This window comes from Mirounga leonina, unplaced genomic scaffold, assembly GCF_011800145.1.
Source record: "Mirounga leonina isolate KUSES-001 unplaced genomic scaffold, KU_Mleo_1.0 Mir_129, whole genome shotgun sequence".
Taxonomy (NCBI): domain Eukaryota; kingdom Metazoa; phylum Chordata; class Mammalia; order Carnivora; family Phocidae; genus Mirounga; species Mirounga leonina.
In genome coordinates this window covers 9,466,552-9,479,789 of record NW_023270323.1, presented here as the reverse complement: position 1 = coordinate 9,479,789, position 13,238 = coordinate 9,466,552, and the positions used below count along the sequence as shown (strand labels likewise).

The window sequence follows — 13,238 nt, the reverse complement described above, 5'->3', positions numbered from 1 at the left end:
CTTAAAATTACTGAAACATTAGTCCTCTTTATTCTTGATACATAGATTTCTAGAGTTCATACCGTTTTCTCTTTGACTGCATATATATTGGCAATTGCATGTCTTAAAACACAGGATATCTTTTAAGATACTGATGTTTTCTGCATCAGGTTCTCTTTTCCCAAGAGTTTTCTGTGTAAGTAGTGATTAAGCTACATTTGTTCCTAAAGCTTCTCTCAGTCATGTGGATTCTAGAAAGATAAGTGGTAAACAGAATTGAAGCATCTCTTTTTTTTCCTCCTTAAATATAGATATGTCGAGAGAGCTATGGTGTGATTGAACAGAAGAAGCTGATACCTGGGGGGGACAAAGTAACTGTGCGCAAGGATAACAGGTTAGTCCTGACCTTGGACCCTTGTGGATGTTGCTACTTTATTTCTCTGCCCTTTTACTTTTAAGACCAAGATTGAAGTTAAATCTTAATCCCTTCTGCAGAGGAGGCAAGGGTGAGAGAGCAAGAATTTGCAGATTGTAATTAATTTTTAATATTAGAGGAAGCACCAGGCCTAGGTTCAGGGGATAACTGTTGCAGATCTAGAAAAACACAGACCTCTCCTTGCATCCTTGCACATTTTTAAAGACAACTAGAAGACTGTGAGGTCTAATGTAACATTCAGTAACCTTCTTTTGTTATGTAAACCTTCCAGACTATCCAGGGAGCCTCAGCTTTGGGGAAAGTAAGTGCCCAACAAAAATGGCTTCAGATGATGAAATTACCTTAATTCTAGGAACCTAATATAGAGGCTAGTGTTGTGTCAAGTAGTGTTTCAATCAAGACTCAATAAGAATCTCTTGGAGCAAAAAAAAGAATCCCTTGGAGCTAAATATACTGTCTTTATCTGCAAAACATTGGTACTTTGTTCGCAGCAAATGATCTATTTATTTTTTTCAAATAAGAACAGGCTTATATATTCCCTACAGTCTGATAATGTTTTTAGAATTGGGAAATTTATGGCAGATCATAGAGTGGATTTTTTGGCCTAGAAGATTTCTCTTGTAGTTTTGATGATTGTTTTATCATGTATATATTGTACGTATCTGCCTTTAGTTCTCAAAGAATGTCTGAGCTTTTGCATCAAGTTTCAGACAAGATAACGTGTGCATCATTTTGTAGAAGCTAACAACGGGCTAGGCCTGTGGCCCGAGGAAGGGAACATTCAGAATGTCTTTATACTATGGTGAGTCATCGTAGAGCTCTGTGTGTTTGGTACACTGGGTTGGACGGTGATCCAGGGCAGGCGTAGGCCACTTGTGATGTAGTCTGCACTTGAGGCAGTTGTTGGGACTTACAACTCTTTCTTACTTTATAAAAGTATTACTCTTAGAGTACTTTTTGTCTCTGCTTTTTTTTTTTCTCTCTCTCTCTGGGTCTGAGTTTTTCTCTCTTCCTGTTTCTGCTTCTCCTTCCCTATCACGCTCACTGTCTCTCCTTATTCAATAGATATTTCTTTGAATCATCAATTGAATTGACTGAATAGTTGAGAGGTAAAGTGTTCAGGAATACTGAAATATAACACAGTCTCTTTAGGGTGTAAGCTCTTCTCATGTGCAGCCGTATTTCAAAAGTGAAGTAGGCTAAATTGGAGGGTTGAATCTGAAGAGTTCAGAGTTAGCAACTTGGACACATACACCCGGGAGGTCAGATATGGCCTAGAGCTAGGTTGCGAAACCTACTAACTATTGGATAACAGAAAGTATAGAGACAAAGACCACAGTAAAAGTGAAAGGTGCTCCATAGAGTGATGGCTAAATCTTAGCTGTTATTTCAGGGAGAGAACAGTGAGTGAGTGTGTGTGGGGTTTGGGTACTGGTTGAGGGGGCCTTGCTGGGAGAAGCTTCATTTGGAGGACCCACAATAGTTTAGCCTTGGGGGTTAGATTGTAGAAGTCTTTGGAAATTAGAGAATTTTAGACTTCATTCAGCAGGTAGTAAGAAGCCACTGTTGGTTTGTGAGCTAAGGAGTTACATGCTAGAAGTAGGTTCCTGGCAAATGTTGTTTTTTCCTCTTTTTTTCCTTCTCCACTGTTTATAAATCTGCTGCTGACACATACACACTCATGGACAATGCTTAACCCCAGGAGTGGTGCTCAGAATCAGTGTGGAAGAGCGTGCTTATGTTTAAAAGGCATGTTCCGGTCGCGGGGGGGACCTTGGGTGGCACGGTCAGTTGAGTGTCTGACTCTTGGTTTCAGCTTGGGTTGTGATCTCAGAGTTGTGAGATCGAGCCCTGTATCAGGCTCTGCGCTCAGCATGGAGTCTGCTCAAGTTTCTTTCTCCCTATCCCCCCTCTCCCCTGCTCTCCTGTGTGTGCTTTCTGTCTCTCTCCAATAAATAAATAAACCTTTAAAAAATATGTGGGCTCCTTTTCTCTTACTTTGCAGTTGTTTGCCGCTAATTGGCTTCAGGGCTGCTCCTACAACACATTTTCAATAAGGATGTTTTGATGACACACAGTTTCCTTAAAAGAAGGGCAATACGTAAATTCAAGAGAGTAAAGAGAAGGGAGCCCGCGTCATTCTTTTACTTGTATTATGAAGTCCCATTATTCTGTTACCATGACTTCTAAAAAGTAGCTTCAAAAGTCTTCAGGTCTTTGTACAATAGAGAGTGCTGTAGTTTTAAAAGCTGCCAGGCAGAGGGTGGTGGACTCCTGTTTTGATTGCCAACACACTGTGTTTGGGATGATTGTGTGGAACAGCTGCTATCTCTGGTGAAGTTTATGTTTTGACTTTTTCTGGGTCACTAGCACTCCTTGAGCACACAGTGAACTCATCCATGCTGTTTTAGGCGCTGTCGTACGTGCCTTTGTACTTGGGCCAGGAGGCAGACCTTCTTTCTGTCACACAGTTGCCTGTTGGAGAGACTTCTGAGAACCGAGTGTGGTTCCTGCCACATTGCTTAGTATCACTGTCACGGTGAAGGACAGCTAGAAAGACATGAGTGGATATCTCTTCTTTTTATTCTGTGCTGCGAAAGCAGAAATCTTCTCAACAAAGCATACTGAGATCCTGGTAAGAAATGTTGCATACAACTGTGAAAGATTAATCATTGCAGCTCTTTTTTCCTTTTGTCTAGTATATGTCATAATCTCATCACTGGGGGTTGGGGTCCTTTTTGGGTATTTCTTAGATGGGTCTAAGAAAACTGGACGAAAGAATGATAAGAATAATGCCTGCTGGATTTTAACTTGTAGGCAGTTGAATACACAGATACTGCTTAACAATAAGCAGTGTCTTAACAGTAAGGTATTTGTTGAGTTAGCAGTAAGGTATTTGCTGTCATCGCTGCCCTGGAGGAAAATGCCAGAAAGATACCAATTCTTTATCCGTAATTTATTATTATTTCATTTGGTCTTAAGATTGTATTTTATCCTTGGATAAGAGCTGCGGATAGTCAAATGAGTTCTAAGCATCCAAGTAAAAGAACATCCGTGGGTGATTGCTGGTGGCTGCATCATAGCCAAATCTTGCCACAGCTGGTGATCACATCTGGATAATGACTACTCATGGTTAAGGATTTCTCATACTCTGTAACATGGTGTTATTACCATAAATGAAAAATCCACATGTCATTCTAGATTCCCCCAAATTGACCTCAATTTAATATAGTCAAATTAAATACAATTGATGTCTTTTCCCATTTCTGCCACACTGAATTTCCGATCAGTGTCTTTAATTTTTAAATTAAGAAAGGGATGGGGAAAATAGTAAAAAGACCACCCAGTGAGGAATGCGAGGTTTAAAGTAAGTGCTCCAAAGGGCACCCAGATTCCGACAGTGAGAACCTGAGGAAAAAATCCTACGTGACAGACATTTCCAGTTCCTTAAGATCTCCTGAAGTTAGGACTGCTAACAGACTTGAGTTGATCTCTTGAGATAATACAGGTGTAATCTTTAAGATCTACCTTGTATTTGCATTGGGCCGTTCTAGAAATAGCAGATAATTAAAATGCCAGTAACATTTCTTGAGTGCTTACATTTGTCTAAGTATTTCACATGTAATCCTCCCCGCTTTACGGATGCAGAAACTGGGGCACAGAGAGGCATAAGTTACTTGTTCAGGGTGACACAGCTAGAAATCTAGGATTCAAAGCCAGGCATTGTGAGTGAGATGAGAGCTTGTGCTCTGTGAACATCCACACACTGCCCCTTCAAGGCCAAGACCAGGACTTGAGTTTCTGTCCACAACCCCCCTCCCCAACCCAGGAAGAGACATGAATTAGAAGTTTGCCGTTTTCCTTTCAGGCACACTGTGGAGTTTTTAAAAAACAAAGTTGGCATAGTTAAAAGTACACTATATATGTATAAAATTATATGTCTGAATTTTTAAACTTGGCTTAAGACAGTGCTTATATTTACCATGTTATTACAAAGCCCTCACGGACACCCTTAATAATGACTACACGGTCTGCCATGTGAATGTGTATGTTCTGCTTTCTCGCTTTGGGGTATTTGGCTTCTAAGTTCTTTTTTATTTTTCTCCCTTCTTCCTTCATTTTTAAGAAGACCTATCAAGCATCTTTTATGTCTAAAGCTTTGTTTGCCTTTAAAATTGCTTTTTAATAAGATCCCAAGGGTGAAATTGCATTAGTGTATATCATTTTGAATTGGTTATAGATGTTTTTGCTAAATTGATTCACTAATGAATTATATATCAATTTGCATATTATCATCAGTGTATGAGAGTACTTGTTTTACCTAATCCTTATAAACGCTGAGTATTCTCTTTAAAAAAAAGTAATAAATTCTATTGCATTTGTAAAATTTTGCATATCTTACACACCTAGGCTACTTTTCATATTCTGCACAGCTTTGATGCATTTTCCTGTGAATTAGTAGAAATGGACAGTATTGTGAATGTACTAAATGCCACTGAATTGTTCATTTAAATGGTTCATTTTATGTTATGTGAATTTCTTCTCAATAAAAAGTGTGTATATGTGTATGCACGTGCATATGTGTCTCTCTGTCTGCCTTGAGTGTGAACTCTCAGGCAGGGAGAACTGCTGTGTCATGCTTTGGCAGTGAGCGTCAGGATGCGACACTTTCCCTGCGTAATGCTCTGAGAGACTGAACTGAATGTGTAATGTGTGCTGCTTTTCTTCCTGCCAGTTATTGTGTGCATTGCTGACAAATTTGAGCATATAATGGATTAACACTGAGTGATAGTGTTTGACCCACCTTGAAGGCAGGGTATCCTGCTAGATGTTAACATGCAAGTTGTATGGCTGCCTGAGGAATTTCCTAATGAAATAAGTAGTGCAGGAAACAGAGGGTAAAGATCAACCCGGTTAGGAAACGGTGGAAACTGCCTGACATTGTGAAGGGCATCGTAAGCGTCCCTGTGTCCTGGGAAATGTGGCCAACAGTGGTGTGACTGGTAGCTAGAAAACCCTACCGCTCAAGTCTTGCCCTAAGTGGAAGGAAGACCGCTGGTCAGAGCACTCAGCTGGGAATGCGTGTATTCCAGACCTCACCGGAACCCTGGTCAACTTAGTGCTGCCCTCTCAGGATGTGTCTTTCTGCCCCAGACAGGGCTGTACTATTTCTTCTTTTTCAAGTAGTCTGCTGATGTCCTTTAGGTATTTCTGTACTGGGACTAAATGACTTTCATATGATTTGTGGGAACTCTTTATTAAGACTTTTAAACCCTTTGCCATTCATATTTATTGTAAATTGTATTCCCAGTTGTTTGCTTTTTGAAAATGTGGAGTGCTTGTGTTTAAATCTCTATAATGTATTAATTTCTGTGTTGTCATGTCTGTTGATTATTTCTTTTGGTCTCATATCACCAGTCTCAGCCTTCTCCTATCCAGTAATTGATAAATACATAATGTATTCTCTTCACTTAAAAAAATTTCGGGCAGGGTTGGGATGTCTGTAGTCTAAGGTAAAAATCTGATTGTTCCCATATTGCTAGTTTCCTTAGCTATTCTTACAGGTGAACATTAGATTAATTATATGCAGTTTGGGTTTTGATTTGAAGTGTGATAAATTAAAAGTTAATTTGGGAAGAATTGACACTTTTGTGGTATTCAGTCTTCCCATCCAAAGACCTGTTTTACATTTCTTTCTGATTTTGTTTTTCCTTTTCACATAGGTTACACATATTTTTTATTAGAGGTTTTTATAAATATTTTTCTTATTTCTATTATGAAAGTCTTTCCATGTGTTTTGATCATTATTGGTACCTAGAAATAGCTAATGGTTTTTGTATATTTATCTGGCAACTGGTCAATTGCTTGAATTTATGCAATATTAATAATTTTCAGTTGATTCTCTTGGGTTTTCTATATATAATTATATACCTGCAAAAAAATTTTTCCCCAATAATTGCACTCCTTATTTCATTCATTTTTGCCTTTTTACTAGATGGACCTAGAATATTAAAGGAGTCTCCTAGAGATAAGAAATAAATACTAAATTTTATTAGTTTTTGCTTCTATTAGGATAATCCTATGATTAATCATTGACTTCTTAGATAATATGTTATTTTGATTTTCTCTTTCGGTTGCCTGGCCGTAAGGATGATTATTATTATATTAAGGTTTAACTCTACTATTGCCAGTAGCAACAGGTCAGAGCTGCCTTCCAATCCTTAAGGTAAAGCAGCATAATTTCACTTGTGTAATTTTAACGCTTTAGAGAAATGGAAGAAAATGCATCTGAGTTTTTCATTTTTAAGGGGGGGGGGTCTTTAATTTTTAAATTATTTTGCTTCATTCAGGATGCCCAGATGTAAAGTTTAGCCTTTTTTACATATGCATAATATCACATTAAAAGTCTTTTATCTCTTCTGGGAGGAAATTAAAACCTGATTTTATATTGAGGAAACCAAAATGAGATAGGTTATTGAATTTCCTGTTTCTAAATTAAAGGCCACATCTTCTCTGATGAGGAATGATAAACCTAAGAATATAATGATGTCTATTTTTTCCCCCTTTTGTACCTGGGGAGGGAAGGAGGATTGAATTTCCAATCAGTGTCTTCACCTTTCATGTAATAATAAAAAAATAAAGAAATAATAATAGCTGAAATTTCTTGAGCACTGAGTATGTGTCAGACACTATCCTACAGACTTTGTGTATTAACTGACTTATTCTCCATAATTGTGAGGAAGGGGCTGTTACTATCCCCTTTTATAGAAGGAGAAACTGAAACAGATCAACTGAATTGCCTAAGGTTCATTGCTTATAGGAGGCAGAGCTGGGATTTGATTGCAGGCAGGCAGAGTACTTGAGTCCTTTTGTTTTTTGAAAATACTGTTTTATTAACACTACAGTGGTAAACAACTTTATGCTTATGTTTCTTTATAGATCACTGAGTCACACAAAATTCAAAACCCACAAAGAAGCTAAGAGTTTTTACATTTAATGTGTCCTTCCTGAAAATCCTTAACTGTATATACAGTCTGTCCTCAAGCAGTAAAATTTGAATATGCACCATTTTTTATTTAATATGTCACATTTACATAGCAAAATAATGAAGGCACAGCTAATACAAGCAAACTGAAACCCTTCTACTTCTGAGCTGGGGGTGGGAACACACACTTGGATTGGTTCTTCAAGTATTTATTTTTTCCAAACATTAGCTTCATTGAAGAGTTCTGATAATTTTCACAGCTACATTCTAAAAGCTACATGACAAAAAAGACTTCACAAGGATCAAACTACGTAACACTGAATACACATGCTTTACGGGATTTGCTACATTCTACATCTTTTCAAGTAAATTGATATTTCTAGAATGCTAGGTAAAGGGATTTAATACTTAAACATTTGGGGTTTTTTTATACACCTTTGTAAATAGACACTACCAAGAAAACACATAAACATGAGACTGTAAATAACGAACACATATGTTGACAATATTATACAGGTTATACACCCTCCTTCTCAGAACCATGTTGCTTGTCTAAATTCAAACATTCAGAACATTCTTTAGAATCTGAAGTGGCAGTTTTCCAGGCCTCATTAAACAGTACTGTCATGATCTCCGTCACAGGCTTCCACGATTCCATCACTCTTCTCTGAAGTGTAAAGCTGATGTGTGGGTTACAAAAGCAAAGTCTTAAAAGATGAGATTCTTCTGGGTTCTGCTTTTTCTGCACTGGAAAATGTCCGGACTAAAGAAACTGAAGAATTAAGCATTGAGAACATGTTCAGTCTTGGTCTGGGTGTTCCGTGTGTAGTGTGATGACAGTGGAATGAATAGGTTTCAAAGTTACATTCTTTACTTCACATCTACTTGACACCCTTAATGAGCCTCAACTGCAGTCTGTGCAGAAGAGATCATGAAAAAAATCATTTTAAATTGAACTTGTTTTCTTCAACACCTTTTATTTATTGTGTTCAAAATGAAAAATTTGAAACGGACTGGCCAGGATCTGATTGCTTCAATTTAATATAATTTTAGGTAGGAATGTCAGAATTGATTCACATTGCATTTTGGTCCCAAACCTGAGCCTTATTTTTAAGTCCACCAATATTGAAAAAAAAAAAAAATAGGCATTTTGTTTTCGTCGTCATTCTCCTCTTCAGTCTCTGCCCCCGCTTATTTCTTGGCGTCATCAGACACCGCAGAGTGGGGACCCTCATCTTTGGCGGCCGCCGCCTCCGCAGCAGCCTCTGCCGCAGCTTCCTCCTCCTCCTCCTCCTCCTCTTCCCCCTCTTCCTCATCCTCGTACTCTTCCTCGTCGTCCTCCTCCTCCTCCCCCTCTAAGGTCCATGCACACCCCTCCATCTCACCGGTGAGCTCCTGGATCTTGGCAAGTAGGGGCTTATAGATGTCGTTATACTTTTTTTCCAGAGCCTGAAATTCCTTATCAAATTTGGCTTCAATCTTATCGCATCGCTTCTGCAGCTTTTTGAGGGCCAGGACTCGGCATTTCACCGAATTAGGCAGGCTCTCGATAAAGTCATTTTTAGGCTTTGGTGCGTTCTCTGCAGGGGTCTGGGGCTCCTCGGCCGTCTGACCAGCTGCGCTGTCGGAGTCACCAGCCGCGCTGTCAGAGTCTCCCCCCTGCGCACCGCCTTCCGCCATTACCTCCTCCGCCGCCGCGGCCGCCTCTGCCGCCGCCGCCGCCGCCGCCTGGCTTGGCTCCGCAGGCCCCTGGTTTTCCGAGTCAGCCATGTTACAGAAGAAGCTGCAGAGGTCTAGGGTGGCGCCCGCAGAGACCTGCACCCGAGCTGCACCGGGGAGATCTTGCGGATGCGGCAAGGGGCGGTGACGTCGGCCGCGGCAGTGACGTCGGCCGCGGCCCCGCCCTTTTATCGCCAGCCCTTGACTGGCCGTCTTCCATCAGCTGACGGCCTTGCCCCCCAGGCTGCGCCAGCCTCCCCCTGTTGCGACCCTGCCATCTCCCCAGCGCTGCCGCTGACGTCAAAAGCCATCTCTTAGATACCCTGCCCCCCACCCGCCCACTTACCTGCCGCCCTGTAAAGCTGGGCTGGGAATGGCAGCAGGTGCCCAAGGCCCCTTTTTAGGAACTGCTTGGATGGCCTCAGCCTTTTTCAGTTTGCTCCTCTATCCCACTCAGGCCCTTCTGTACAACTGTCAGTGCATCTGTCTTGGTCTTTGTCTGCAGGACGCACAGCTGGCGTTGGCCCGGTATCGCTGCTTTACTCTTGTGGGGTCGGCTCTGATCACCTCTAAGATTCCTGCTAGTTCCTTTCCTAGAAGACAAAGGCATGGGAGAGCTGACTCTCTTGGACCGTTTTGGGGACCTGGGTGCATGTGTGCGGGGAGGGCCGTATGCCCACGCGACAGCCCCACTTGGTCATTCCTCGGGCTCGCGGCGTATGTATTGGTGGCAAGGTCTTTTAGCAAGGAGGACCTTGGGAGCAGTTTTGGAGCCATTTGGATCGGGAATCTCAGGGCCTTTGGTATTCTGGAGTGTGTTGTAGAAGTTCCCTCGGAATCTTGGGCCTGCAGGCAGGAATAAAGCTGGAGAAAGGCCGAAGAAAAGCAAGGCCTTGTAACGCCTGGGGCCCGGGGCGAGGGTTGCCGCGTCTTACCGTCTTATCCACGGTAAAGCATGTGTTAAGTACCGCTCTTCACTGGGGACACACAGACACGCCCGTGTGCTCACAGACGCTGTCCCCCAAGGCGCTCCACAGTTCAGCGTCTGCTTTGTGGTCTTGTTGGTGATTTGTATCTGAGAACGTTAAAAAAAAGGAGAGAAAGCTCCTCCTCTAAAAGCAAAGTGAGTAGTCATTTTACTCTCTTACCTTGCTTTTAAGACCCAACGATAGCTTCTTAAATAAGGATGAGGGCACGTATTTTACGTATGGAAGAAGACAAATGATCCTTCCAGGGATTTCTTAGGAATGTTTTCAAATTCAGCATTATTGATTTAAATGTTTTCCTTTCACTATATTGGGACTTGCTGAAGCTCTTCCATCAAGCATATGAATGTTAGGAAATTACTTCCCAAAGTACATTTGGTGTTATCTTATGGTTTTTATGAATTAAATTAGTTAATATTATGTAAAGCACTTAGTGCTGACACATAGCAAGCACTTGATGTGTTTTAGTGTTTTTTTAATAAAATAATTGCATTCATTAATATGCAAAGATAACCTGCAATAATAGTCCCTTTTAAAAGGACATTTTTGCGCCCTTCCTCAAAGAAAGGAACAATTTACAGAAAGCCCAATATAGTCCTATTAGCAAACATTCTAGGTTTTTTGTTCATGTATTTGTGATTCTTGTTGTCTATTTTACTTTCTTAATTCTGCTCCAGATAATTTACTTTCCCTTTTCTGTTACCATTTATAGTGACTGGGCTTTATTGTTAAGGCTGATGAAATATCAGCTGAAATAGTTTTAGCTCTGATGGAATTTAATGTGATAACACATCTATATTTAGTTGGGACACTATACATATTCTATATATCACCCATTGTTAGAAGGTGGAGAGACAGTAGAGTATCCCCCAAACTGAGAAGGCACTTTGAGATCAGCAGATGAAACAGGCTACTCCAAACAGTTGACACAGAGTTTTATTCAGGATAATTTACTGATAGGGGAGAGCAGGCAGAGAACAACCCATGGTAGTTGCAGAGTTACTCTCTGCAAAATCCAGACCTTAGTGCCCAGATTCTATAGAATGAGGACACACACAGAAGGGCATTGTAGTGAGATCGAAGGGTTCGCATATACCTCAAAGGGCTTGCATGCACCTAAGTGATAGCTAACCTTTAATTCGATCTTGTGATACCACCTGTATATCAGGAAGGGGAAAGACCATGTTAGCCATAAGAGATTGATGGGAAGCCAAAGCAGGCCTCCCCCATCTGGGCCAAGCTTGGTGGGGAATTCTAGGGTATGTATATTAATTTCCAAGGGGCCTGAAACATGTAGCCCCAAGAGTGGTCACTGAGCAAACATGAATAAGATGGAGTCCGTATTGTTAGCACTCCTAGCCCATATATTCCACTTATCATCTCTTGATGGTTACAGGTACCTTGAGGTTGGGAATGCTTTTGTACATTTTAAAGATAAGGAACTTAGAAGCAGAAAAATAAAATGAAATAAATATTTTGTTACTATATGTATTACTTGACTGGCAGAATCAGAGGCAGAAACCGGGCCTTCTAATGCCCTTTAGTGTAGAAGTTGTGACAGCCCAAATTTTAATAAAATCCATTTGACCTGTTTGACTTGCTTGAAACAAATAGGATATGTTCATCTTTCAGGATTTTTATGTTGCTGTCTTAAAAAAAATCTTAGGGCACCTGGGTGGCTCAGTTGGTTAAGCGACTGCCTTCGGCTCAGGTCATGATCCCGGAGTCCCTGGATCGAGTCCCACATCGGGCTCCCTGCTCAGCAGGGAGTCTGCTTCTCCCTCTGACCCTCCCCCCTCTCATGTGCTCTCTCTCATTCTCTCTCTCACAAATAAATAAATAAAATCTCTAAAAAAAAAAATCTTAAAATTTAGTGTTATGCTAGATTACTTTTTTCAAAAAGGTCTGTTCTATTGAGATATAATTCACATATAATAAATATATCTTACTTTTAATAAAAATATAATTTAAGTATATTAATTGATGTGTAATAAAATTTACTTTGCTTTGGCAAATACAGTCATGTAAACACTATACCAATTGAGATATAGAACAGTAACATCATCCCAAAAAACCCCTTCACAGTCCTTCCCTTACTGTCAGCCCTGGTGATCACTGATCCATCTCTAAAATTGTTTTTTTTCCAGAATGTCCTATAAACAGAAGAATATGTGTGTGGACTTTTGAGTCTGGCCTTTTTCACTCAGCATAATGCATTTGAGGTTCATCCATGATGTTGTGTACATTAGTAGTTTGTTCCTTTGTATTACTGAGTAATATTCCTGTTGGGTTGTTTCTAATTTTTTGTGATTACAAAAAATGCTGCAGTGAACCTAAGTTTTTATTTCTCTTGGATACATACCTAGAAGTAGAACTGTTTGGTCATATGGTAAATGTATATTTAACTTTTTAAGAAAGTTCCACAGTTTTCCAGAGTGACTATACCATTTTGTTTTCACACCAGCAATGTATGAGTTATAGTTACTCTACATCTTCAACAGCGTTTGGTATCATCGGGCTTTTCCCCCCAATCTAATAGCTGTGTATGGTATCCTTAATGACTAAAGATGTAGAGTGTCTTCCAATGTATGTATGTGTCATTCATAGATCTTCTTTGATGAAATGTCAGTTTATATCTTTTGCCCATTTTCTGAATTTTTTGTTTTCTTATTTTTAAATGGTTTTATATATTCTAGATACAAGTCCTTGTGAAATACTTTCTTCCGGTCCTGGCTTGTCTTTTTCTTCAAAAAACAGAAATTTAAAATTTTGATAATTTCTTTTTCTTTTATGGATTGGGTTTTGGTGTCATGTTTAAGAGATCTTTGCCAAATCCAAGGCTATAAAGATTTGTTCCTGTGTTTTATTTTCTTTCTTTTCTTTTTTAATTTAAATTCAGTTAACAATGTATTTTTAGTTTCAGAGGTAGAGTTCAGTGACTCATCAGTTGCATATAACACCCAGTGTTCACAACATCACGTGCCCTCATTAATGTCTATCACCCAGTTACCCCATCCCCCCACCTTCCTCCCCTCCAGCAACTCTCAGTTTCCTATGATTAAGAGTCTCTTATGGGGGTGCCTGGGTGGCTCAGTTGGTTAAGCGACTGCCTTCGGCTCAGGTCATGATCCTG

The 13,238-nt window shown here is 40.1% G+C and overlaps 2 protein-coding genes across 7 annotated transcripts in view; one reads left to right on the top strand and one right to left on the bottom strand.

Moving 5' to 3' along the window:
* Window positions 1-13,238, top strand: part of HERC3 (HECT and RLD domain containing E3 ubiquitin protein ligase 3) — a 128,110-nt gene that overhangs the window by 98,949 nt on the left and 15,923 nt on the right. For 5 of the 6 annotated variants that reach the window (XM_035004526.1, XM_035004522.1, XM_035004525.1 and 2 more), the window contains one exon: window positions 291-373. In XM_035004526.1, the coding sequence (XP_034860417.1) occupies window positions 291-373 (83 nt within the window). Of the gene's footprint in view, window positions 1-290; window positions 374-2,826; window positions 3,051-13,238 lie in introns of all 6 variants that reach the window. The other variant, XR_004679171.1, reaches the window with a different exon arrangement.
* NAP1L5 (nucleosome assembly protein 1 like 5) lies at window positions 7,625-9,290 on the bottom strand. Its single transcript, XM_035004528.1, has one exon. It carries the CDS (start codon window positions 9,168-9,170, stop codon window positions 8,592-8,594), a length of 579 nt encoding a protein of 192 aa, XP_034860419.1. The 5' UTR covers window positions 9,171-9,290; the 3' UTR covers window positions 7,625-8,591.